The sequence below is a fragment of the Athene cunicularia genome (assembly GCF_003259725.1).
Source record: "Athene cunicularia isolate RWA chromosome 14 unlocalized genomic scaffold, athCun1 chr14_part1, whole genome shotgun sequence".
Lineage (NCBI taxonomy): Eukaryota > Metazoa > Chordata > Aves > Strigiformes > Strigidae > Athene > Athene cunicularia.
Window position 1 is genome coordinate 11,969,602 of NW_020799118.1, and position 25,919 is coordinate 11,995,520.

The 25,919-nt window shown below is 47.6% G+C and overlaps 2 protein-coding genes across 2 annotated transcripts; both read left to right on the plus strand.

The window, feature by feature from the left end:
* The first annotated feature begins 630 nt into the window (after positions 1-630).
* Positions 631-12,948, plus strand: ARPC1A (actin related protein 2/3 complex subunit 1A). The gene is made up of 9 exons (XM_026858868.1): positions 631-779; positions 1,379-1,483; positions 3,751-3,973; positions 5,568-5,675; positions 9,071-9,283; positions 10,421-10,496; positions 10,691-10,884; positions 11,597-11,687; positions 12,564-12,948. The coding sequence occupies exons 1-9, from the start codon at positions 716-718 to the stop codon at positions 12,600-12,602; spliced, it is 1,113 nt and encodes a 370-aa protein (XP_026714669.1). The 5' UTR covers positions 631-715; the 3' UTR covers positions 12,603-12,948.
* Positions 12,949-16,869: 3,921 nt separating this feature from the next.
* On the plus strand, positions 16,870-23,961 carry ARPC1B (actin related protein 2/3 complex subunit 1B). The gene is made up of 10 exons (XM_026858617.1): positions 16,870-17,046; positions 19,497-19,570; positions 20,298-20,402; positions 20,975-21,197; positions 21,519-21,626; positions 21,763-21,969; positions 22,208-22,283; positions 22,366-22,562; positions 23,104-23,194; positions 23,665-23,961. The coding sequence occupies exons 2-10, from the start codon at positions 19,507-19,509 to the stop codon at positions 23,701-23,703; spliced, it is 1,110 nt and encodes a 369-aa protein (XP_026714418.1). The 5' UTR covers positions 16,870-17,046; positions 19,497-19,506; the 3' UTR covers positions 23,704-23,961.
* Positions 23,962-25,919: the final 1,958 nt, after the last annotated feature.

The window sequence follows — 25,919 nt, forward strand, 5'->3', positions numbered from 1 at the left end:
TTTAAAACAAAATAGTTACAACTAGAATGATTCAGCTTGTTCTATTAGCCTTTGAATGTCATGGGGGAAGAAGCCTAACTATAAAACAGTTTTGTGCTAGAATTAATTTGAAGACATTAGTTATTAATTAATTACTAATCTTAATAATTTTTCCCTAGAATACATATAAATGGCTTCATCAAACAATACATCAGTAGATTACAGTTACATATCAATGTTCTGGACACACCAATTTAACCTGAAAAAGACAAGAAAAATATTTTATTGTAGTGCTGCCTATGAGCTTTGATACATGTCAGGATTTCGAATCAATTCACTTAGTTATGTCCCTTGGTTTTATTTTTTTTTTCCCCCAAGTATTCTATTTCTATAGTGAAATAATTAGGTTTGTTAGGTTTCCTAAGAACCAGCCCTCTCGTCTGTGAGGATACACAAAGAAGCAAGCATATACGGCTTTTAGGGCAATTACAATTAGCTGTAGTAAGCAGGACAGTTAAAATTCATCAGGGCATATGGCAAAGGCAGCTCGTTAGTGCCCTTCTTTACTAAGTTGTGATCTTCTGTAAGAAGTTGTAATACTGGACTGAAACTATCTTGGTAGTTGTTGAAGGCTGATTTTGTTTCAGTAATTATTGAATTTAGAAGTCTTTTGTTTTCAATTTTACACCTTTCAGCTTTTTCAATTTTTACAACATAGGAATATCTTTAACTCGGAATGTCTCTACATCAGTTTTTACTAGAGCCAATCACCTGCCATGCATGGAACAGAGACCGTACCCGTAAGTAATATTTTAGTTTTAATTTTTAATTTTTTTTTCAATTGCTGTTTTCACTTTGCTGTCAGTTTGTGATCCTGTAATGTTCTGGATCACGTTTAGGGAAGGTATGGTCAAATACATGGTGCTACATGTTAAATGTCCCACTTACAATCCAAAAAGCACACATCTTCTAAGTCTGACCTTTTCAGATGCTGGATCCATTGCCGGATCCCTGGTATATGAGCAAATCTAGGCTTACTAGTGTTCCAAAAAGCTTTGCCTCTTGGTCTGCACCTCATGAGGATGACCTGGCCCTTACCCTCTTTGACCATTTATTTTGATGTTCCCCAAACCAGCCTTTTCTTTTAATAGCCTGGTTTTCTACTATAATGTAGACTGTTATGTTCCAGATGTATTGTCGTTTGGTGCAGTATATTCCTGACCACGTTATGAATGTCATTATATAAGATTATCTGGGGATGTTGGCCCTTTGTTCACAAAACCCACGTAATGCTCTGAAATTTGAGAATAGAGGTAATAGATTGCAAAGTCTTTCCAAGTAAAGTGTTTGGTATTGAAAAGCCTTCTGTACTATTGGATTGCTTTATTTCTCCTTCAAGAAATTGCCATTAGCCCTAATAATCATGAAGTCCACATCTACAAGAAGAGCGGGAACCAGTGGGTAAAGGCTCATGAGCTAAAGGAACATAATGGACATATTACAGGTAAGAGAAGATTGTGCTGTGCCAGACATTAACTTTGCTCGCCCCCTGTTTTCCCCAGTCAAGAATCTGAACAGGAAATCTGCAAGTGTTGAGTAAATAGATCTTTTTATAGGTTGGCATTCCCACTTACGGACAGCTTTGCAGTGTTTTTCTGGACTGCATGCAGTGAATGTTAGGAAGAAAAGCCCTATTTCATTTCTAGACGTTTTGGTACAGTAACTGAGCCTTTCTTATCTATTGCTTATTTTTCATCCATGGTGACATAATAAGAATAAAATTGCAGTCTATTGAAGTAATCTAGATGTAGCACAAACTCTTCTGGTGATACATGCTGCTCCCTTTCAAATGGTAGTATTAAAACTTCATCAAGTATATAACTGTTGTGTTGATTTATGGTTTCTGACAGCAATAAATATCCTTTTTTAAGGACTGTATAAAGACTTGAAGTGGTCAGTCCTGGACTTAAAACAAACCATCAGTGAGCCCATTTTACTGCAGGCCCAGAGTATCTGTAGATCCACAATGAAAATGTAAAAAGAGTTGCCACAATGAGTCACAAGGTGTTATTTTTTAGAAGGTGATTGTGCTGTGGTAGTCTTTTATATTTCTGGGTTTTTTTATGGTGATACTTTTACAAGGGCTTTATTCTCTAAGGAAATTAAAGTAATTAATACAAGCACTTGCCCAAAACAGGAATATCCTTTATTCTGTTCTCAGCTCACTAATGGGCAGAAGTATCTGCCCAACAGCATTTTGCAGGAACTTTATTCAATTTATCTCATTCTTGCTGTCAAAGAGCACAGCTGAACGTGCTCTTTTGTGAAGAGTCACTTGGGCTAAATTTACAAATGGCATGCTGTTCCCCAAAGACATTTCTCTGCATTTTACTCGTACATGTTAGTGTTAGAAGCCAAATATTCATGACTTGGGAAAAGAGCTCTCCCTGCTTTCCTGCACAGCGTATACCTTTGGAATACTAAATGCTGTGGTTGTTTTTGTAAAGAGTAGACTTAAACTGTGGTTAGACACAGGAGATTGATCAAACCGCTTGTTGCCTCTGATGGGAGTGGTTCAACTTCTGCCACTCCAGCTTCTGCTCACAAGGGACAAGGTCCCTTGCCTTGCCTTCTGTGTCTTGATTCAGGGAATTGTGGTGAGCTGCTTTTGTTCTCTTATAGGAAAAGCATTATTCCCTCTTTGCTGGCTTAGTTTTGTTCTAAGCTAAAAAGCTGAATGTGCCACGGGTCAGAACACCGGTGCTGGTGCAAGGGAGGTGGCAGGCAAGAGAAGTGAAGAGAGGCAGGATGGTCTCCCTTTCAAAAGCAGTGCTAGATTGACTCGTGTAACTGTGGTTTCAGACTACCAGCCTCTTCAAAATTAAACTTTTTAAGCATAAGCCTATTTTGAAATAGACCATATATGAATAATACGATAGAATTAGTACAAATTCTTCCCTCATCTTTTATAGTTTTTTCAGTTCGTGTGCTTAAGGAGTGTTTTTAATACTGAACGCACTTATGAAAAAACACTGAAATATCATTTTGTGGCAGGCGAGTTCAGGATTGCAGTCTGCATCTCAAAGAAGGATGCTAAAGGAAAGATGAAAAATAAGACTGGAAAGTCTTACCTAGTAGAGAACATCCTTCATTGCATAGGATGGAAAAGAAGCAATGGCAGGCTTAACAAAGGCTTCATTTCATTCTTTGCATTTGTTTTTTTTTTGTTTGGTATATGTTTCTTTCTCAGATTGAATAGGCATGGAAAAAATCAGTACATAAAGACTGATAACTTCTAACAAAAAACCCAAACCCCTGCTATCTAAACTTTTCGATCATAACTGCGGTCTGGCAGCAAGCAGACAATGATGTGAGAGGCTTTGTGCAGAGTTTCAGAATTGCTGGGTTTCAGCTGTTGAAACGGGTCTCTTGCAGACGTCGGTGGTTTGAAGCGTGCGGGCGGGCAGGCCTCAGCCGCTCTGCAGAGCTCCACCTGTTGGCAGGCCCGGCAGGGTGGGCTTCCTCAGCTGGCAGATTCCCGGTGGGAGCTGGCAATCTGGGATCTGCGATTTGGATGAAAGCTGGAGGGACAAACCGATATCCCTAACAGTTGAAAACGGTGCCTAGAGAATAAGTGAAAAATGGGAGTACTAACATAACAGTAATAAGCGTCTCTGTGGTAGGAGGCTCTGAGGTAGGTTGTTTTGGCTTAACTGTAAAGCAAACAGTATCTAAAGGCAAAAGTTTATTAATGTGAACTCTAAATTACAGGTATTGACTGGGCTCCCAAAAGCGATCGCATTGTAACTTGCGGTGCAGACCGTAATGCCTATGTCTGGAGTCAGAAAGACGGTGTGTGGAAACCAACCCTTGTGATCCTGAGAATTAATCGTGCAGCCACCTTTGTGAAATGGTCACCCTTGGAGAATAAATTTGCTGTGGGAAGTGGAGCTCGACTTATATCTGTGTGCTACTTTGAATCTGAAAATGACTGGTGAGCTGTTTAATTTCCATTTATACCTTTAACATCTGCACAGGGAAGCTGAAGTCTGGATTTTAATGATGATAACGAGGTTACTATTTTCCCAGTTCCTGAAAGCTGCAAGAAATGTAGAGGGATAGGTTTCATCAGTTCCTTTGTGGACTTTTTACATCTTAGGGAGAGGATTCCCTCTTTTACTTCTTTACTCTGGTGAAGCACCTGATAGACTATTTTCAGGTTATACATGTTAGTGTGGATGTGTTCCAACGGACTGCCATAAATATATGTTGCTTTTCTAAAAGTGTAAAAATTTATTTACCACAACTGTATGATTGAAAAAACAGAAATGTTTCCCCACTACCATCTTTTTCCAGAATGAATGAAGAAACCTTGACTTGATTCTTACTTCTGTATAGGTTATTTTGGGCCATTTCTTGTCATTAAAGAATTCAAGTCTGTCACTTATCTCCAGGGTGGTCTACTAGAAGATGTTTGAGCTTGTCATCTACCTGTTTGTATTTTGTCATGTATTTTTATCATAGTTTATTATATTTCAGACAGGACTATCACAAATACTTCCACTATTAACTTTTTTTTCCTTTGGTATCTAAACTTAGTGCTTCTGATCTTAAATGGATCTACATTTGTAGTGGCACATGTTGGAGCTACATTTACCATATCACCTGTAGGTGAAATCAGTATGTTGAGTATCTGTTGTTTTGGGTTGCATAAACATGTATAAAAACACAGTTGTCTGCCGTGCTGCATGCAGTCTTCCATGTGGAGATGGTAAACAGCGATACCATCTGCAAAGTACATTTTAAATATTATTTTGGACTTTCGTGCTTTCCAGCATACTCAGTTTTTAATATTTTTCTCTGCTTCGCTTGTCTGCAGAAGAATCAAAACCCATTATGTTGGAGACAAAACTTAATGTGATCCTTAAAACTGCTTGTGCCTGATGAAAGTAAATTCAGAGAAAAAGCACCATCATCCCAAAGGCCATCAAGTGAATAACAGATTTCATTACTTTTTTGTAAATAGTTCAAACAAACTAAATCTGCTGAGACATGTTTAGGCTAATATTGATGCATTCAACATCAGGACCACTTTTCACTGTACTTCAAATAATTGAGATGTATAAACTAGTCATATAACTGGCAGTTTGCCCATTTACTTGTTACAGTAATTTTACAGTCGTATTATTAAACATTAGAAAAGTCAGTAGGCAAAAGAGATGACTGTAAAACTCATTGGAAGGAGCTAGAGAGGATTTTTACTTAGTGATATTAAAAAATAGTGCTTCTTAGCTCAATATTGCAGTCAAAAGTGAGCTCTTACTCATAGGATGTAAAGGACCAGGCAAAATTTGCATGAAGGAGTTCTGTCTGATGCATTATGAAAATTACTTGGAAAGGCAATATGGCTCAGGTGAAGAGATATATATTTAACATGAGTTTTTTTATAGGATTTAAAATGTGTATTTTGCAAAAGTGATGTGTTTTGGGGTGATTTATGGCAAGGAGTGTTCTTGAGGAGTATTTCATGGATTTGAGGGAGTCTGGAGTCATATATTTTTTTTATTTTTATTTTTTTTTAAATTTAGGTGGGTGAGCAAACACATTAAAAAGCCCATTCGTTCCACTGTCCTTAGTCTGGATTGGCACCCCAACAATGTTTTGCTGGCTGCAGGATCCTGTGACTTCAAGTGCAGGTGAGAGAAGATAAAGTATCTGTAAATCAATTTGTATCACTGGCTCAAGTTAGTAGCATGGGCATGTAGATCATGCATTTGGGATTAGAATAGAAGATGGCTCATTGCATACTGTTGTTACCAAAATAAAATATCCAGCTTGAGAAACTTTGGCTTTGGTGCTACTGCATGCAGAGTTTGGACTACTAGCGTGTATCTGTCAAGGTTTTCATGCCTAAATGTAATGAATTGGTGGGTTTCTTTACTAGCAGTACACAGAAGTAGTAGTACTATGCATGTGCCGAGTGCTGAGCTCTAGTTGTTATGCTGAAATTGGACTAGCAGGTGCTATCTTGTAGAACACCAACACTGCTAGTTAGAGTTTAAAAAGCAATATCCTAATGGTGCAGTTCCAAAATTCAGAGTTACTTGGCACTTTCAAAGGCAGTATCTCATCTTTTCTTTCCCTGAGTCACTTGTTCTCTTCCCTTTGCCTGTGCCAGCCTTAATGTTCTTGCAGCCCAGTGGTGAGCAGGGTCAGGGAATTCATCCACCTGAAACCTAATGGAACCAGACACATTTTTGAAGAGCATTTTAAAAAAGAGGCTGGTAAAAACAGAGTGGCATGTGAGATGGATGGCATAGTCTTTCAAACTGATTGTGAAATTACACTGTGAGGGACAGGTCCTGCAAGTTGCTCTGTGCTGAGCGATTGGGGTCATGGCAGTGAAGCCTGCATGGGGAACTGTCTCCAGAGTGGTTGACTTTAATTCATATTTTACTTGTACCTTGAATAATAATGAAAGCTGCTTTTCTTAAATTCTTTATGTAATAGGGCAATTTTTAAGCTTCAAATAGTGTACTAAAAATGACTAAGAAGGAGTGGGAGGGGGAAGTGCAATTGACTGTTACATTCCTTATTTCAGAATGGAACCCATGCATCTAAATTCTATCCTTTGATACCTTTTTATGTAAGGAGAGACATTAAATGGAAGCTGGGATGAAGAGGAGAGTTGTCTCCCTTTCCTGCCTTATCTCCGGTTTTAATTAGATAAACTATACATGTTCACTTCCTTTCACAAAAAAAATGTGATGTAAAATGTGCTCATTCATCTTCCAGAAGCAGCTGCTTTTCACATGTGGAAATTTTTTCATGTGTGCTCATAAAGCATCTTGGGACTGACATTAGGTCCACTGATATCTATCTATCTATCTATCTATCTATCTATCTATCTATCTATCTATCTATCCATCTGTTTGGACTTGAGCTCTTTTGTCTCCAGGCTTTGTTCAGTGCTTCTTGTACATCATACATTGCATCACTGATTATCTCCTCTGTCCTGTTTTGGCTGAGAAGTTAGATTTGCATAATTTTCTGTTCAGTGTGATTTTTTTTTTTTTTTTTTTTTGGGGGGGGGTAAAGAAAGTCAAGGTGTGGCTCAGTCAATTTTCTAGGAGCATTCTCTAGAAGACTTGCTTAGTCTTTTGTTTCCCATAAGAAAACGCCCTCTGTCCTGCATCTTATTTCTCTGAAAATGTGGGACATTTTGAAAAAAGCAAATCTTGGTTTAAAACATTCAGGAAACTTTCTGCTCTTCTTTAACATTGTGCTTTAGGATGAGTCATTTAACAGTCTTGCTGCTTTTATCATGGAAATCTCCATGATAGAAACATTAAAGTAAGGAAAAGTAGTGGAGGGAGGTTGGTACTGGGTTTATGTTTCTGGTTCTTCCCAAAACCTATGAAAGAGTATTCTCTTTGGTAAATGATGAGTACAGATCTTCAGAATGTCACTTCTAGGGAATGTTCAGTTACATATTAAAGATAATAAAGATATCTGGGCCTGAAATATGCATCTGTTCTGATAGGTGGTTCTGAAGAAAATTATGAAACGGATCTGCCAGAGCCACTGCCAACTAATAAGCAGCTAAGTGGGAGACATTTTGGAAAAAGAATGAAGGGTAGAAGAGGCTCCAGGTTGATAGGTATTCAGCAGAGGTTTTTTTGGTGGCTGGCCTAGATGAGCTCGTCTTTACGTTTGTCTTTAGAAATATATATATAGCTAACAGCACCTCATAGGTGTGAATTTTATGTTCTGCCTGGAACAATGTTGCCGTGGGAATGAAAGTCATTTCCCAATGTTCTTTGAAGGTTGGGGCCTTCAAGCTGAGATGATTTTGGTTTTGAGAGGGAGACTTTAGTAAGGGGAAAAGACTTTTTTTCTTTAAACTAACAGCATCTTCAAGGTCTTTCCTTGTGTCAAAGGCTGTTGCTTTAAACATCGTCCTATTTCCATACATTAAAAGAACCGTCCTTTTAGATGTCTATAAAATTAAGTTTGTTGAAGGATTATCATTAGATGATATTTAAACTGATAGAGCCAAATATAAATTCATACTTAATTCTCTGAAAATCTGTACCTAATATAGCTTCAGTTAAACCCTTCTTGTTCCAAACGATAAGCTTTATTTGATTAAACTGAATATGGGTACCTTTTGAAGTACATACCCCACACATGTAAAAGATTTAAAAAACAGAGAGCAGGGAGCAACGTTTCCTTAAACTCACTATAAAATAATTCCTTTTTGTGTTTGACTGCAATCATGAATATTTGATCATGGTTTTTCATTTATACGGAAACGTTTCTCTGGTAGTAGTATGGCGTAGCTCACTTGCTCCTCCTGTTCAATGGACTCTAATCCTATGTTTGTGACGTCCCAGTAACTTCCATGGTAACAGTCAAGAACACCATATTGTGGCATGTCTGAATCATGCAGAAGGAATTTGATGAAAGGGGGAGGCTTTCTATTTAAACATATCTTGAAAATTGTAGTGCTGGGAAAAAACCTATAAAAACATTGTGGTATTTCAGGTTTTTGAGGCATTCTTTCAATAATGAGCCAGAATAAGGTGGCTCAGAGCCCCTTTGCTGGCATTTGAACATTTTTTTTTCTTTGAAATCCTGCTAAAAAGTGAATGTTCTTAAAAAGTGAGTAATTTTGTAGGTGTTTGTACTAGCTTCTGATTATACAGTGCAATTTGGTTTTTCTCTTGCTGAAGAATTGACTGTGAGAGTTATTAGCACTGCAAAAGGAGGAAAGGGAAATCTTAGCACAGTGGAAAAATGCAATGACAATGTATGTTTTTGTGCCATTTTGTAGAAAAAAAAAAAAAATAGTTACAAGAACAGCATTTATGAGAAACCTGTACGCGTTACACCTTTGTACTACTGCTTTCTCTCTGTATACTGAAGCTTCCCTGTCACTAGTGGCTTGTTGTTTAAAGATACCATAGTATTTTAGTTTGGTAAAATTAGAATGCATCTATTTGCTTCCAATGTGAAATGTATATGCAGCTCCCAGGAGGTTTTTTTTTTTTTTTCTGTCTTTATTCATGCTGAAATCTTGTATTTGCAGGGTCTTTTCTGCTTATATTAAGGAAGTGGATGAAAAACCAGCCAGTACACCATGGGGCTCCAAAATGCCTTTTGGGCAGCTGATGTCAGAATTTGGGGGCGCTGGAAGTGGCGGATGGGTGCACAGTGTCAGTTTTTCTGCCAGTGGTAACCGCCTAGCCTGGGTCAGTCACGATAGTACTGTGTCAGTTGCTGATGCCTCGAAAAATATGATGTAAGTATGTTCTTTCTGTTAGTTATTAGTTCTTTGACATAAAAGGAAGCAGTATGTGGAATATTGTGTTTGCAACAAGAGCTGTGACTGCTGTTTCCAATTTTGATAATTTTGCTGTAGATTCCAGGAGCCTCTTTGAGGCCTGCATAAGAAAGGTAGATTCTTAGAACTTTAGATTATATAATTTAAATTTCTTATAAGAATTTTTCAGTGAGGGTATAGTCAGTTTACTTTGGGGGGAGATGGGAAAAGTATTTGAAAAAAAACCCAACAACCCAATGTTCTGCTCCAGTGATTGGGGAAACAATATTTCCTTGTAAATGGATTCAGGAGAATCCAGAAACACACTCACTCTGTAACTACTAAGACCCTATCCCCAACGAGCATCTGGAAAATAAGTTGTTCTTTTCATGAAATGTTAATTCTAGCCAGTGTCCTTAAGACACAGCTGCTGAAATGTTTCAATTTACACCTTCCAATCCAACAAAATATTTCATTAATAATTCTTTTGCTCCTCATCTTGATCTGAGTAATTTTTCAGTGTCTATGGCTTTCTAACCAAGGAGGATGAGATTTCCATATGTTTTGATAGCAGAGATGGCTGGTGGATCATCCAGGAATTGCTGTGCTTCATTTTGAAGTACGGTTCAGGTGGCTACAGCTGTATAAGTACCTGGCTGGAGATTTCATCAAGTATAAAGTGTCCTAGAATTAATTTCTCATTTATTATAAAATCATAAAAGTTGACTTATTTAGCATACAGACTTTTTCCTCCTGAAAAGATGATGTCAAGCACTTCAAGTGGTTTTTATGTGCATATGAAATTAATAGCTTTTATCAATTTAAACCTTTTTGGGGGTATTCTTTTTAAAGTCTTGCTACTGCTTACACACAATACTAGATAACTTCAGTCTTTCACCTGGAATACTTCATTGTTGTTATAGACCTTCCTGGACACTTTCATTAGGTTAAAACTTTATTACAAATTCAAACCTTCTGGTGTCACCTCAGGACAATGGAGCTACACTGACTTCTTTTCCAATAACCTTTGTGTGGGAACGGTCTCTTTTTTTTTTTGTTGGGAGCCAAAAATGAGAGGTTTCAATGAAGTCTTCTAACAAATGTTCTTGTGTTCAGGGTTTCGCAGCTGAAAACAGAGTTCCTCCCACTCCTGAGTGTGTCGTTTGTCTCTGAGAACAGTGTGGTGGCAGCTGTAAGTGTCTATTATTTTCTTCTTGTAGAATGTAGTGTTTTGAAGAGGGAGAAACACCATACATTACAAAACTAGTAATAAGCAAGTTCCATAGTGTCAGTCTTGGCATTTCTGCAATTAACAGCAGCAGAAAAACGAAATGGTAATTATGTTGGTTATGTTTCCTAACATGTTTTCACGATGTTTGGTTGCAGGGCCATGACTGCTGCCCCATGCTTTTTAACTGTGATGACCGTGGCTTGCTGACCTTCGTTTCCAAACTAGACATTCCAAAACAGAGCATCCAGCGCAATATTTCTGCTATGGAACGCTTCCGAAACATGGATAAAAGAGCCACTACAGAAGATCGTAACACTACCCTGGAGACACTGCACCAAAACAGTATAACGTGAGTGTCTTGGCTGCAATACGAGGGGAAGGAATGGTCCCCTTGTTGCTTTGGTTTCCCAGGATGTACTGCAAACCCTAGGAGAGCACAGATTTGTTATACCAGATGGGTTTAGCTGGTATCCCCTTTTCATTTTAGTCTGTCACTAACAGCTGTCTCATTTCTGGGACTTACATGGAAGCTGGTCAAGTTAATCTTTAACATGTCATGCAAGCTACTGCTGTTTGCTCGTGTTTAATGTGTTCTGTAACTTGAACACAGTTTATCTTATCAAATATGTGGATAGTTCTCAAGAGTTTGGTAGCACTGTGCAAAATGTAGTCAGCAGAATTCACCTGAAACAGGAATTCGCATACCAGCTTCTTATTTCAGATGCTATTTCCATGTGTATTTAATAATAGGATTTCTGGTTAATAGAGTAAAACATCCTTTCATTTAAAAAACTATGTGAGCCCAGGGGATGCTAACATTTCTGGAGCAATGTCTTTATTCAGGGAGAATGTTTAGGCTACAATCATTAAGCAATAAAAAGAGCTTTCAATGTCTTTTTTCTTTGCTTATTTTTCTGAAGCATTGTACCAAAAATCTAGCATAAGATCTGCTATACTCATGTCTCCCTTTGAGAGAGTAGGAGTTGAATTCAACCCAAATTCCCCAGCTTTTTGGCTCTGTGGAACGGGTGTCTGTGTTACAGCTATCACTCTGTTTTCAGCCAAGTGTCTATTTATGAGATAGACAAACGAGATTGTCGTAAATTCTGCACCACCGGCATTGATGGAGCAATGACCATCTGGGATTTCAAGGTATGCTTTTACTACCATGTTTATGTGCACTGGGAGCAGTGGTGGGGTGTTTTTGATCTCTAGCATCAACTTCTGGGGCTCAGCCCTAATGCAGGTTTTACTAGCAGTAGGAAATCCAGACTGGAATATTCAAGACTATTGGTGAACTCCATAAGGAAGACAGATCCAAGATTCAGTGTAAATGCAGATACACTTTGTTTAGCAGATGGTGCTAATCCCGATTTAGTTTTTTAATGGATTTGCTTAATGTGCCTGTAGGAATGAATCCCACTAATTCTTTCCTTCTCCAACCTCTACCTCAGCCACAATCAGGCTGCAGCTATCATTGGTATGACACAGCCCACTGCCTCTTCTTGCTCCCATCCCTTTGAATTCTGCTTACTGTCCTTCTCCAGAACATGGTCCTCATAATTAACTTACCAAAGTAGTGAGAACTTACCTCAGACAGTTAGAAAATAGAGTAACCACTGTACTGAAAACCCTGGAAGAATTTAATGCTTGCTTTGCTGAGGAGTGGCCAACAGAGGACTCTGCTGGCCTCCCCAGGCTGCCGAGAGTTCTGCATGGCTTTTAGAAAAAGAAGCTTGTCTGTATTTTCTAATGCCAGAAAGCTCTGATGGGGACAGGAGCCAAATGAGAAATTGAGGTGATATTTAAGTTGCTTTAATGTAATTTCAGGGGAAGGGGTGGAATCATTGATCTAGATATGCATGAGATTGAAATGAAGTGACTATAGTGATCTCTGGCTCTTGAATATGAGTCTAATCTCAAGTTTTCAGAGCTTTTAATTGTTTTTCTTAGCATCAGCATTTACACTGAATTATCTAACACAGGATACTGTAGCAGACTGTGATTAAGATTTTTCTCTCTTTCAAGACTTTAGAGTCTTCTATTCAAGGTCTACGAATCATGTAAAGATGGATTTCCATGATCTAGCAGGACAAACTGCTTGACAGAATGAAGCTCCCACATCTGCACAAACCCGAAAAGGGAGGAGGAAGGTGGAATATTTGGAAACACTGAGAAAATACAGCTTGGCAGATTTTCATTTGAATCTAAATTTGGTGAATTGTGTTGGTTTGAAAATCAGCTGTGATTGTTCTTTTATATATTTTTTTTTGGTTGGTTGTTTCATTCCATTCTTTACCAAAGCTGCTCCTTAAGTAGTTTATTGCAGGAAGTTATGAATCACTAACTTAAAAGGGGAATTTTATGTAAATTGTCTGCTAGAAATAATAATAATAAAAAAAAGAAAAACTGATTATTTGTTTTGGTGCTCATTAGCAGTGATTAAAAAAGGAGTATGAAGGGAATTAACTTGGAGAGAGAGAAGGGGAAAACCCTGCACTGATATTTTAAGGCCTTAAAACAGGAAAAGTTCATATTAACTGAAAGTTTCTTGAAGTAGACAGTTGACCTGGAGGTCTGATGATCTGGATATGAAGATTCAGCTGGGCTTCTTTCAGAGGAATTGTTCCCTTGAGGTGATGATTTTGGAGGATGAATGATTTTGTCCTAGTACTCTTAATTCTGTCTGCCTAGTATTTAATCCAGTAATAATAGCAGATTAACCTGAATGTCTTTTTTATTGTCCGTTTAGCGATTCATAGTTTTCCACAATTAGTTGTAGTTACTTTTTAGGATTTTCACAAAGACTTCTCCGAGCACGGTGCCTAGGATATGGGGTGGAAAGCTGCATGTGTAAAGTGAGGCAAAAAATTTGCTGAGCCTGATTTTAGGATGACAAATTAAAAGCAAATAACTTCATAAGTCTGTGAAGCTACACAGGCCTGCACATTGTGTTAGAGCCGAGTGCTCGGCCTATAAAATTCTGTGTTTATAACGACTGGTAGAGAAATGAAGCACATTTATCTGAGGTATCAGCGTGGTCTGGCTTCTGTGCAGATCCTTGTCTCCAGGTGACTGTACCTTTTGAAGTTCAGTTCTGAGCCTCGGTGGCTCATGGAGGCATTTGCACATAACTTATTTTATTCATGTGGTCTAGTTACTCTTAACTGTATTGCTGCCTTGAGGCAGACTGTGCTCTGGAGGGGATTATCTGGCTCACAGCACTGCTTTACAAGGTTTAAGACTTTGTCATTTTTGTTGAAAATGCAGAAGTGTCTTAAAAAAAACCCCCAATGACTAAATTTACCACTTCCTCTGAAACCAGAGTTGCTTCACACACTGCTCATTTCTCAGCTCTGAGTGTTTGAAAAGGGAGGGTGGAAGATAAGTGCACAAAGCTGACAACTGCTGTTGTTCTGCTGCGAGTGAACTGTGTCCCATCACAGAGCTGGATTGTTTCGAGTGCAGTGTTGTTTGTGTGCAGAGCATGAACTGTTTTTCAGGTTCCTTCAGGTTGTTTTGTGTCTCCCACCTTCTGTCCCTGGCAGTCAAGCATGGCTTTGCAATTTTCTCTCCCTTCTAAACATAAAATAATGACTTTTTAACCTCAGTTCTTGCACTCTAATGGCCTGATGTGTACTATGACTTGTGGTGGGGGCGAGTTTATCAGCTAGAATACAATGCTGAAGGAGTTAAGTGTGTTTTGGATTGAAGTGACCCCACCAGCCTTGGTGGATGGACAGAGGAGCATGGGTTTGGCTTTGACCATCTCCATATGTACTATTAGATGTGTATATCTCACAGACAGTAATGAAATGGTTTCTGAAGTCACTTTTGAAAGTACGGTAGTTTATTTCTAAAAAGTATTTAAATAAACAAAAATTTTAAAATATATGGTCCAAGGATGGAAAAAATCATCTAATGAGTGGAGAAGATGGGTCTCTTAAGTGTTTACGCCTTGTTCTTTTTCTGTGTGAAAGAGCTGGAGAAGGTAGAATGAGCTCATTTGCTCCAAAAAGCCAACAAACTGAAGTTTGAAACTCTTGGATGTTACTGTCTGAAAGAAAGAAGTACACTGGAAGTCAGATCAAAAAAAGATTGGGGATATTTATAATAGAAGAGGACCGAGCGAGAGGAATATAAACAACCATCACTCAAGGCATTAATTCAACGGAAACCAGCCCCATGCGTGGGGCTGGGAGACTCGTGCGCCATCAGTGCTGGGGGCCAGGGGCTCTCTGGTTTTCCAACGGAGGATGTTCTGCTGTCATCTCCCCTCCAGCATCCGTGAGCACGGGGAAGGGAGGTGGTGGGTTTGCCTCTACCATTGTTATGGTCGCCTCCCTCCCTCTCTGACACTGTCCTTTGTGTCCGGTGTGGGCGATGATCCACGAGTGTGTTTAGCACCAGGCTCCCGAGCGCACGCTCACGTGCGTTTGGGTTAATGGCACCTCTGAAGGCGATGTGTGCGATGAGCTTGTGGTTGCAAGTTTTAATTACAGGGTAGCTGCTGGCTGCATGTGCTTGACCTTACGCATGGGTTAACGGACTGTTGGGGGCAAGAAACGGGGCTCAACGCAAGTGGGGATGCTGGGGACTGTTCCACGAGCCTGCCTGGAAAACTCCCCAGCCTCTGAAGGGAAAGAATTGCTACTGCTTTTCATCCCCTCTGCCTCCCCTCTGAAGAAAAGCCCATCAAAAAAACATTCCAGCATCTGTGCAGGGGGATAGTTCCTCTACGGCCTTTCTGCAGAGGCCCTCAGCATCACAAGATGTGCTGCCGTGGATGCAGGAGGATCTTTCCACTTCAGAAAACAGGCAAAAGTGAGTAAAGGATTTGGCCAAACCTTGAGTTGGACCTGGCAAGAGACCAGGAGCAATGAGGAAATGCAAGGAACCGCTCCGCAGGCAGCACTGGGGTGACACTCTCCCTTCCCTTAATAACGTACACCGAGTCCTGCTGCAGTTATTGAACTGACTCGACCTTCATCCACCTCCTCGCCTGGAAGGGATCTGACGTGAAGTGATGAGCAGAGGGATGGTCTGTCCTGCGTCCTCCCACACGGATGAAAGCTGCTAGTCCTGGTGCAGGAGGCAGCAGTGGGACACCCTGGTGAAGAGCTGAGAGAGCAGCTCATAGCCAAAGGACTAGAGAAAAATTGCAGGCAGCAGGAGAAACTTCAAAAAGCTGCAACTTTGAGGCACGTGGGAGCTGTGGTGCGAGCTCCCTCTGTTTTGCTGCAGCGATGCTGTGCGGGAGGCTGGATGCTGCGATGGGCAAACTGCTGCCAGAGGACGGGGCGGCTTGCTGCTCCCGAGAGGGGCTTTTCCCCACCGTGGGGATTCACTCCTGAGCAGAGCTGCAGAGACTTACCACCCTTCGGGGGCATCCTGGGATCTCCATGTGTGTCTGCTGGGATCACGGCGACATGTGCAAAGGGCAGCCTGGCTAACGGAGCCTGGCTGGCTGAGGGAGTGATGAGCTGCCTGCTCTGTGCCACCCCGCGGAGCCCATAGGAGGGATTAATTCTGCAGCTCAACACATACGAGGTTTTGCACCAGCATCCTGCAGCTGAGAAGCCCTGTTGGGGCCCTGCCCTCCCTGTATGAGACCCTGATGTGCTGCTGTCCCACTTCTGTGATGTTACTCAGGGAGGGAAGGGGTAAGTTCCTCTGTCCACGTGTGACTGCAGTAGGGGAGTGAGAAGCTGGAGCCCGTCTTTCCTTCCCAACACTTACAGCAGGAGCTAAGCTGCTGGGAGTTATTCTGCCAAGCTGGGAAAGGAATAAAAATTAGTTGCTCTGAAGCATGAGGGGTGAAAAAAACTCGAGGGGTGCATGTCTGGTAGGTGGGGGTACATGCCCTCAGCTGTGACTGCAGCCAGCCAGGGTCCCCCGGGCTCAGTGGGATGCAGGAACCGGCAGCAGCCGCTGCTCAGGGTGCCGGATCCAGGCGCCGCAGGGTCCTGCCGAGCTGCGAATCTCCCTGGGCGTGGGAGGCGATGCCGACGCGCGTCTCGCCCCGGGTGGGCTCTGACGGCAGCCGTGGCCCACTGCGGGCCACCCCCGGCAGGCACGGCCACCCTGCTGCATCCGTCCCCCTGAAACGCACCAGGGACCGGGGGACGAGCAGCCCTCCCGCTGCTGGGAGGAGAGGACGGGGGTCCTTCCCCTCTGCTTTCCCAGCCACGTCCTTTCCCGGTGCACCGGGGAAAAGTTGCCCACATCCCACCGAGCAGCAGGGGCTGCCGGGAGCATCCCGGGGCTGGTGGCCCATCCACGTGCGGCGATGGCGGCCAGGCCTGGCTCGCAGCAGGGGCAGGGCGGCCGCCGAGCTGCTCTGCACTCCCCCAACGCCCACGTAAGGAAGTGGTTGCATTTCTCGGAGAGGAAAAGGGAAGTCGGGCTGCCTCGGCGGGGCAGCCAGCAGCTCCCGCCGCTCGCTCCGGGCTGCCGTTCGTGTCGACTGCCCAGAGTCCATGAACTAGCCCTGCCTGCCCTGCCCAGCAAGGTAAGGAGCGGGGAGCCGGCTCTGCCGCCCCGGTGAGGGGCTGGATCTGTCCCGGGGGGGGGGCTGTGGCCGTAGCCTCTCCCGGTGCTCACACCCTGCTCGAGGGGAGGTGGGGACCCCTGGCCAGGGCTGCTTTGGGGTCTGAGGGGGGTGCAGGCAGCGTCGCGCCACTCGTGTGTTTTGTTGTCGCAGTGTTTTGGGTTTGTTTTTTTCTCCCCACAGCTTTGGCAGCAAGTTTGAGTTTTATTCTCTTACTGGAGGCCTGGCAGCTGTGGGGTGTTGGAAAGGGTCCCCCAGTGAGGGTCCCACGAGGGTTGGTGCTGGCAGAGCCAGAGCTGCCTGCAGTCAGCTGTCTGTCAGGAGAGATGCCTCTCCTCCTCAGGCATCAACTGCCTCGGGCTTTGCCCAGCATGAGGATAAGGACGGTCCGAGCCACCCTGGGACAGCGCTGTCCCCCCAGGGCCAGGCTGGCTCCTGGGGTACCCCACACCCACATGGAGGACCAAGGAAGGGTGTCCCCAACCTGGCTGGCAGGAGCATGGCAGGGGGTGACACCCTGCAGCTGCCGCAGGGGGGCTCCTGGGGCGGGGTGGCGAGGGCTCGGTGGTGCGGGAGGACCAGACCACCGTGGTGGCCGCGGATGTCTTCATGGTGTCCTACAGCTCCCACTGGGACTGTTACTGTGTCCCTGCTCCAGTGGGTGCAAACCCACGTCCTGCCACCCCATCAAGCTCAGCAAAAGTGAAAATACAGCTCCTCCGGCTCGAGGCTTCCTTCCTGGGGCCGGGAGGAGCCCCCAGCACTTGGCTTCTGCTAAGGTTTGGTTATCTCCTCCGAGGACGTTTCCGAACTACTCAGGGCTGGCCAGGGAGATAATGGAGCTGCATCAGGTCCCAATCCCACCCTGTCTGACCTAAAATTTCCCATTTTCCTCCCTTGAGAGCTTCTGTATCAAGCAGGTACATGGACATGGCCCCTGTGATGCACTTCCATGCTGGGGAAGCGGCTGCTGAGCTCCCCAGGGGTCACCCCACAGCTCCCCCCTCCACGGCAGGAGTACAGCTCAGCCCATGGGGTGTCAACAGGGAACTGGCCATAAACCAGCTGCTGGGGGAAATGAAACATAAACCGCTGCAGGGAGCGATTGGCGCTCGAGCAGCCCGTGCTGCTTTACCCCAGTGGCAGGGGAACAGCTTCCGCTCCCCAGCGTGGTGGCCGAGTGGCAGCGGCTTTGTAGCCTCCTGGGGGTCACCCCGTGCTGAACCCCGTCAGGATTGCTGGGTTTGGGGCTGGGCAGCTGCCTGCTCAGCCGTGCCCCTGTCCCTGGCCGGTGGGGACGAGTGTTTCAGCAGCGGCTCAGCCGTGGGGTGTGTGACAGCAGGGCTTGTGCCATGCATCACATTGGGATTTCTTCCCATGCAAAAGGCAGGTGATGGAGCCCCACAGATTTTCTTTTCAGCAGCCCAGGGACAGAGGTTTGCTAGGAGGGACTCTTTTCCTTCCCTTATACTGTTTATAGCTGCCAAAGAAAACGGGCAGTGTTCAGGGAGTTCCCAAAATAGCTGAGAGGCAAACTGTGAGTAATCCCCGTCCGTCATGCCCTGGCGAGGTGTTTCCCTACATCCGTGTGTTATCTTGGCTGGGTGGCCGAGGGGCTGCACCGCTGCTTCGAGCCCTTCCTGGTCCTGTGGCACCTGGGGGGGACTTGTGGGAAGCTGCTCTGTCCCGTGGCACCGGAATGGTTGATGGGTGCTGGCAGGAGCGGCAGGAGCTCAGCCAGGGGAAGGGATTAGTCACCACCTCGCCGGGGCTGAGCACACAGGGGATGGGATGGGACGGGACGGAATGGGATGGGGGTGCCTCCTTGGGGCTTTGGCTCATCCTAAATGAGACGTGGGGAAGGAGCAAGTGGATTCAGCCCCACAGGACTGGTGGGAGCAGCTAGAGCGAGGGGGTGCTGCCCGTGGAGGGACCTCTGGGATGCACATGAGGCTGGCAGTGCCAGCACCGCCGTCCCCTCCTGCCCACCAAGCTCCAGCTGGCTGGGGCAGGGTGATGGGGCAGTTTGGAAGTCCCTGGAAGTGGCCCCTGCTTCCCATCTGGCCACAGGACACCCATGTGGCACCCAGCTATGGGGTGCCTCACCATGGGGTACCCATCTGGCACCCAGCCACAGGACACTCAGCGTGGGGTGCCCAGCCGCGAGGCAGCACCATGGGGAACATCTCCTCCAGCTCCACCTGGACCCTCCCTTGCCCACTCTGAGCTTGGAAATCCTCAGGGAAACCCCTTCTCTGGCAGAGGGGGGACACAGTGGGCTGCAATGTGGGGCTGATCCCTGCGGGAGGGAACACTCAGTGGGGCTGGGAGCTGGGGGTCCCACTGGGGGCTCATCCCCGTGGGCAGAACAGCATCTCCTGACAGCCACGGGGGTCTCGCCCTGTCCCCAGCCTGTGAGCCATGGCCTACCACAGCTTCCTGCTGGAGCCCATCAGCTGCCACGCCTGGAACAAGGACCGGACCCGTAAGTGTGGCCGGAGCACCCCATCCCAAAATCCCCAGGGATGGCCTGAAGCACCAACTGTCCCAGTTGAGCATCGCTGCAGTGGGTGATGCCCCCCCTGGACGGGGCAGAGCGGGGTTGGGGCTGTGTTTTGGGAAGCAGGTCCTGCCACAGGCAGATTATGGAGCTGGGACAGTACGTGTCACCCTGCGTCCCCCGGTCCTGCTGCCAGGGCAGAGCCGGGTGCTGGGGGTGCCAGCACAGCGTCCGGCCCCCGGGCACCACAGCAGCCGGTGTGGGAAGGGATGGATGAAACGTGGAGAGGAGAGCAGAGCAGAGCAGAGCTGAGTGATTCACGGCCGCTGGCATTTCCCGGCCACAGCGCGGGGGATGTGGGAGAGAACAAAAAGTGCTTTCTCTGCTGCGGCCGGCGTGCCGGGCAGGCGGGGCTGGATGGGAGCTGAGCATCCGCAGCCATCCTGTCCCACCCCATCCCACCAGCCCCGTGGGACCACAGGCTGGGGAAGGGAGGATGCTGGGCTGGAGAGTCTGGGGGAGGTTCCCTCTTTTCCCATAGAGGGGGGCTTGGTGGGACCCCAGCATACAGATGAGGCTCAGTGGGGTCCCACTGTGTCCTGCTGAGCCTGGAGCAGTGGAAGGGGCAAGTCGATGCTGTCTAGCTCTGCTCCCTGCTGGCAGAGCCCATGACCCAGGGGAGGGCTTTGTCCCGGCTGCTCTCACCCTGCAGAGATCGCCCTCTGTCCCAACAACCACGAGGTCCACATCTACCGCAAGGATGGGGCCAAGTGGAGCAAAGTCCATGAGCTGAAGGAGCACAATGGGCAGGTGACAGGTGAGTCCTGGTTGACTGAGGAGATGGGGACATGGGTGGTAGGTGGCCCTGCCCTGGAGCCAGTCCCAGCCCCACTCGGTGGCACCAGCAGCTTCTGGATGGGGGTTGTGCAGTGGGTAGAGGAGAGGGAGCAGGTTGTATCTACTTCTCCTGGTCTTGATCTGGCATGTCAGAAAGCACCCAGGGGTGGGATGGATGGGATGGGATGGGATGGGATGGGATGGGATGGGATGGGATGGGAGGGAGGGGAAAGTATGAATAGGTGGAAGAGATGGGGTGACATGAGTTGGGAGGGAACGGGATGGGGTGGAAGGGATGGGGAAGGATGAAGTGGGATGAGATAGATGGATGAGAAAGACATGTGGGATGGGGTGGGATGGAATGCTTTGCGGTGTGAGGGTTGCCAAGGGCTGGGTGGGACGTTTTGGGATGGATGTGGGAGTAGGGCAAAGAGGGACTCTGGAGCAGAGACCACCCAGAACAGCTCTGCCTTCATATAGCCTCCATCCCTGAGTGACCCATCCCCATCCCCATGGCTCTCTGCGCCACCGTCACCCCCCTCTGGCTTCCAGGCATCGACTGGGCCCCAGAGAGCAACCGGCTGGTGACATGTGGGACCGACCGCAATGCCTACGTCTGGACCCTGAAGGGCAATGTTTGGAAACCCACCCTGGTCATCCTGCGGATCAACCGGGCTGCCCGCTGCGTCAAGTGGTCCCCCAAGGAGAACAAGTTCGCTGTGGGAAGCGGCTCCCGCCTCATCTCCATCTGCTACTTTGAGCAGGAGAACGACTGGTGAGGCTCTGCCATGGGTCTGTCCTGGGGGGAATGCAGGAGAGATGGAGAAGACAGGGAGGGAGGGAGGGAGGGAAGGGAGACAGGAGAATGGAGGAGTTGGAGGTGAGACAGGAGCCGGAGGAGGAGATGGAGACAGATGGTGAGATGGAGGGAGGTACTCCCTGTGCCCAAGCTGCTACTGCAGGATGGTGGCCCAGGGCAGCTCCTGGGGTGCTTGGAGTCCTGACCGCCCTCAGCCAGCCCTCTGGAAAGCTCAGCAGGGTTCCCAAGCGTGGTGTGGTGATGCTCCCTCACTGATACCAACCGTTCTCCACGCAGGTGGGTTTGCAAGCACATCAAGAAGCCCATCCGCTCGACAGTCCTCAGCCTCGACTGGCACCCCAACAATGTCCTCCTGGCTGCTGGCTCCTGTGACTTCAAATGCCGGTGAGGAGCAGGGAGGGTGGATGACGGGGCACCCCATGGGCTCTGGCAGGGAGACTGAGACATGAGAAGGGGCAGGGATGGAGGCAGCTCTGGTGCTGTGTCCAGGGACACATGGCAAGACTCTCCCCCCTCTCAGGATCTTCTCAGCCTACATCAAGGAGGTGGAGGAGCGGCCCAGCCCCACGCCATGGGGCTCCAAGATGCCCTTTGGGGAGCTGATGTTCGAGTCAAGCAGCAGCTGTGGGTGGGTGCACAGCATCTGCTTCTCAGCCAGCGGTGCCCGTGTGGCCTGGGTGAGCCACGACAGCACCCTCTGCCTCGCTGATGCCAACAAGAAGATGGCGTAAGTGGGGCTGAGGAGAGGAGTGGACTGGGAGGGGCTGGGGTGGCCATGCTGTGGGTGCCAGGGGGGTTGACCCCAAAACCAACCCGGGGATGGAGATATCTGAGTTGGGTTGGGCCAAACATAGATGGAGGAGAGCAGTGTGTCTTCTCCTTGTAGTCTTGTGGCTTCCACCTATGTTATGAGCTGTGCAAGTCTCAGTGCAGACAGGCTGCTAACGCCCTGCCCTTCCTCATAGTGTCGCTTCGCTGTGCACCGAGACCCTGCCCCTCCTGGCCGTCACCTTCATCACTGAAAACAGCCTGGTGGCTGCGGTGAGTCTGTGCTGGGGATGTGGGGTGGGCACCGCACTGGGCCTGACAGGAGGGTGCTGAGCAGGGCCACCTGGTTCCCCAGGGCCATGACTGCTACCCAATGCTGTTCACCTACGAGGAGAGCCAGGGCACACTGACCTTTGGGGGGAAGCTGGATGTCCCCAAGCAGAGCTCCCAGCGTGGCCTCACCGCCCGCGAGCGCTTCCAGAACCTGGACAAGAAAGCGAGCTCGGACACCACCAATGCCTCGCTGGACACCCTGCACAAGAACAGCATCAGGTGTGTATGGGGGGGGGTGAGTGGGTGAAGGGACAGGCTCAGCTGGGTCACCCCATCTGTTTGCTGGCCCCTGAGCATCCCCTGACTGTTGCTGTGGACAGCCCAGGAACACCCCCAGCACATCCCTGGGTATCCCTGAGAGTGTTCCTGGAGCATCCCTAAGCATCCCTGAATGTGGGTGGGGGGGATGGAGGCATTCAGCCCCAGGAGCTGAGACAGCCCCAGAGCATCCCTGGGCATGCCAGGAGCATCCCTGAGCATCCTTGCATGCAGGTGGGAGCTGGGAAGGCTCCAGCCCCAGGAGCTGGTACAGCTCCAGAGCATCCCTGGGCATCCCTGAGCACCCCTGCACACAGGTGGAGGAGATGAAGGGGTCCAGCTCCAGGAGCTGGGATAGTGCCTGAGCATCCCTGGGCATTCCCAGAGCATCCCTGCATGTGGGTGGGGAACGTGAAGGGGTCCAGCCCCACCCCCACTGGACAGCCCCAAGGGCTTGGCAGGACCTGGGACTGACTCCCCCCTGCCTCTTTGCACCCTGCAGCCAGATCTCGGTGCTGGCAGGAGGGAAGGGCAACTGCTCACAGTTCTGCACCACAGGGATGGACGGTGGCATGAGCATCTGGGATGTCAAGGTAAGGCGTCCCCACGGTGCCGTGGTCCCCCCAGGCTGGTAGCACCCAGTGTTGAAGAACCCTCCTTAGCTACAGCTCTAATTGCAACCCCTCACCCTGCTGCTGCTGCACAGCTCTTCGCTGGGGTGGTGGGGCCCATCCTGCCCACGGGGGTCTCACAAGCCTGAGTGGGATCTCCTGGGTGGAGGACACTGCTGGGTGGCACTTCTACAGCTCGTTATCAGAGCTGGGGTGTTGATGCCTGCCTTATGCAGGGATCCAGCACCCTCTCCTGGCTTCGGCTTTACCCACATGGCTTGAAAAATTAGCCAAAACCAGCCAAAGTTGGGATCTCTTCCCCACGGGGACAGGTTGGCTTCCCAGGGGACAGCTTTCCCCCCAGGCTGTGCCCCGCTTTCAGCTCCCCAACCACCTCCAGTTGCCTTGAAAAGCAAAAAGCTGATGATGAATGACCTCCCGTTTCATTTCAGAGCCTGGAGTCAGCGCTGAAGGATCTCAAGATCAAATGAAGGAGCCACCCAGGAAGGGCATCCGGGGATGCCAGCCTGCCCCTGCTCTGCTGCACTTGCCTGCTTTCCCACCCAAGCCCCCGTGCCACGCGAGCCGGCCACGATGCCACCAGCAACGCTTCCCCGGCTGCCAGCCAGCCCTGGTGGCTGCTCTCAGACAATTTTTTTTACTATTTTTGTTACCATCCTACCCGATGCTGGTCATACATCGCTTAAAGAAATCAAAAATAAACCAAGGATTTTCCTGTATAAATCCAATTTTTTTCCCCTTTTTTTAAAAAACCAAATTCAATTTGAACAGGTGTGATTAGAGCACATCATGGCCACATCTCACCATGGGTGGTTATGAATTGGGAAGGTGGGGATAAGGGGAATGTCACCCCCTCATTCCCTTCTTCCTGCAGCACAATTTCGGAACATTATCAGTACTTGAGAAAAGGTAGGGGCGAGGATGGAGGCAGCACAGCAGTGCAGGTTTCCCATCTCGCTCCTGGCACCGAGCTCCTCCTGGACACCAGTCAAGTCCCATCAGCTGTGAAATTTCACACCCTAGGAGCCAGCTCTGAAACCTTGGGCTGCTGAACCAATCCTGCCGCTTTCCAGCCCGTTATCGCAGGCTGCCAGGCAGCTTTGATCAGAGCATCTCTGACTTCCACCTTCCTCATCTCTAACTCGGGGCAGGAGCAGTCCCAGTTCACAGCCAAAGGGGGAGGACAAAGCTGCACCCAGGAGCCCTCAAAGAAGCTGTAGGAAAACAGATAAATCTGTGTTTCAGAGCTGGGTTCAATCGCCTGTGGGTCATACGTTTCACAGAGGGTATGAAATCATGCTAAAGTGGTTGGTGAGGGCTTTGGCAAAGGCACAAGAACCAGTACCCAGGCAGGTGTGTCGGGGCAGGCAAGATGCTCGGCCACTCCCCCAGTGCTGCCGTGTCTTAAACTGAGCGTCTCTGCAAGGGACTCTGTGAGCTTGGGTTAAACCCAGTTCCAGGCATCAGTCAGGCCACTGCTCCCTACCATCTGGTTCCATCCACCCCCCAGGCTCCACACAGCAGTTTTGTCCCCACCATTAAAGTTCTTCCCTCCTGGAAAGGTCTGGAGCACAGGTCTGATGGGGAGCGGCTGAGGGAACTGGCAGGGTTGAGTCTGGAGAAGAGGAGGCTGAGGGGAGACCTCCTGGCCCTCTGCAACTCCCTGAAAGGAGGGTGCAGAGAGGGGGGATGAGTCTCTTGAGCCAAGGAACAAGCGATAGGCCAAGAGGGAATGGCCTCAAGCTGCACCAGGGCAGGGTCAGGCTGGCTCTGAGGAAGGATTTCTGTGCAGAAGGGGCTGTTGGGCGTTGGAATGGGCTGCCCAGGGCAGGGGGGAGTCCCCATCCCTGGAGGGGTTGAAGAGTCGGGTTGACCCAGTACTGAGGGATCTGGGGGAGTTGGGAATGGTCAGGGTGAGGTTCATGGTTGGACTGGAGGAGCTTCAAGGTCTTTTCCAACCGAGGTGATTTCTGTGGAGCTGACAGCAAGGGCACCTCTCCTGGCACCGCTCATCTTGCTATCCCTGAAGCCAGTCACTGTCTCAAACTGTGCCCTGGGGCACAAAAAAGCACAGGCTGGGGGCACAGCTCTGGGGCTTACACCTTTACCCACGGGCAGGTGACCCAGCCGCTCCACAGCAGGACAGCAAGTTCCCCGCCACGGTTTGGGCAGGCAGCCCCCAGTCACATCCCCATAGGGGACACGTGACAGTTCGGAGACTGACCTTCTGACACAGCGACTGGGTTAGATAGCAGCCTGAGGGTAATTGTTTCTCTGCTGTGGTAACCAGACTGTGCAAGACTGTCCATTAGAGACAGCGGGAAAAGCTTTTTGCCTTCAGGCTGCATCTGCTGAACCTCGAGCCAAATTCCACACCACAAACAACTCGGAAACAGTAAAGCAGCAGAGTCACCCCACCAGACTGCACCTCAGCAGCGGCCTGTACACCCTGATCATTCACACGCACACGAAACGAGGACAGAGCACTGATAACTTACATTTTAATCAGCCAAATATACAAGTTCTGTTGTTGTCGGTTTTTAAACTTGATAAAGTTTTTTTTTCCATCTGGGTCTGATACAATTAATGTCGTTTATTTTTTTTCCTTTAAACAAAGGATGATGTGGTTAAAAACTGGCACTATCCCTAATAAGGAGGAGAAAAAAAAAAAAAAAATGAAAAAAAA

Bases quoted from the DNA above. Each gene is read 5' to 3' on its own strand.
- ARPC1B (XM_026858617.1), top strand. From the start codon at position 19,507: ATGGCCTACCACAGCTTCCTGCTGGAGCCCATCAGCTGCCACGCCTGG. The intron at 20,403-20,974 runs GTGAGTCCTGGT...TCTGGCTTCCAG, and splicing joins GCACAATGGGCAGGTGACAG to GCATCGACTGGGCCCCAGAG. The intron at 21,970-22,207 runs GTAAGTGGGGCT...CCTTCCTCATAG, and splicing joins GATGCCAACAAGAAGATGGC to TGTCGCTTCGCTGTGCACCG.
- ARPC1A (XM_026858868.1), top strand. From the start codon at position 716: ATGTCTCTACATCAGTTTTTACTAGAGCCAATCACCTGCCATGCATGG. The intron at 9,284-10,420 runs GTAAGTATGTTC...TCTTGTGTTCAG, and splicing joins GATGCCTCGAAAAATATGAT to GGTTTCGCAGCTGAAAACAG. The intron at 10,885-11,596 runs GTGAGTGTCTTG...CTCTGTTTTCAG, and splicing joins CTGCACCAAAACAGTATAAC to CCAAGTGTCTATTTATGAGA.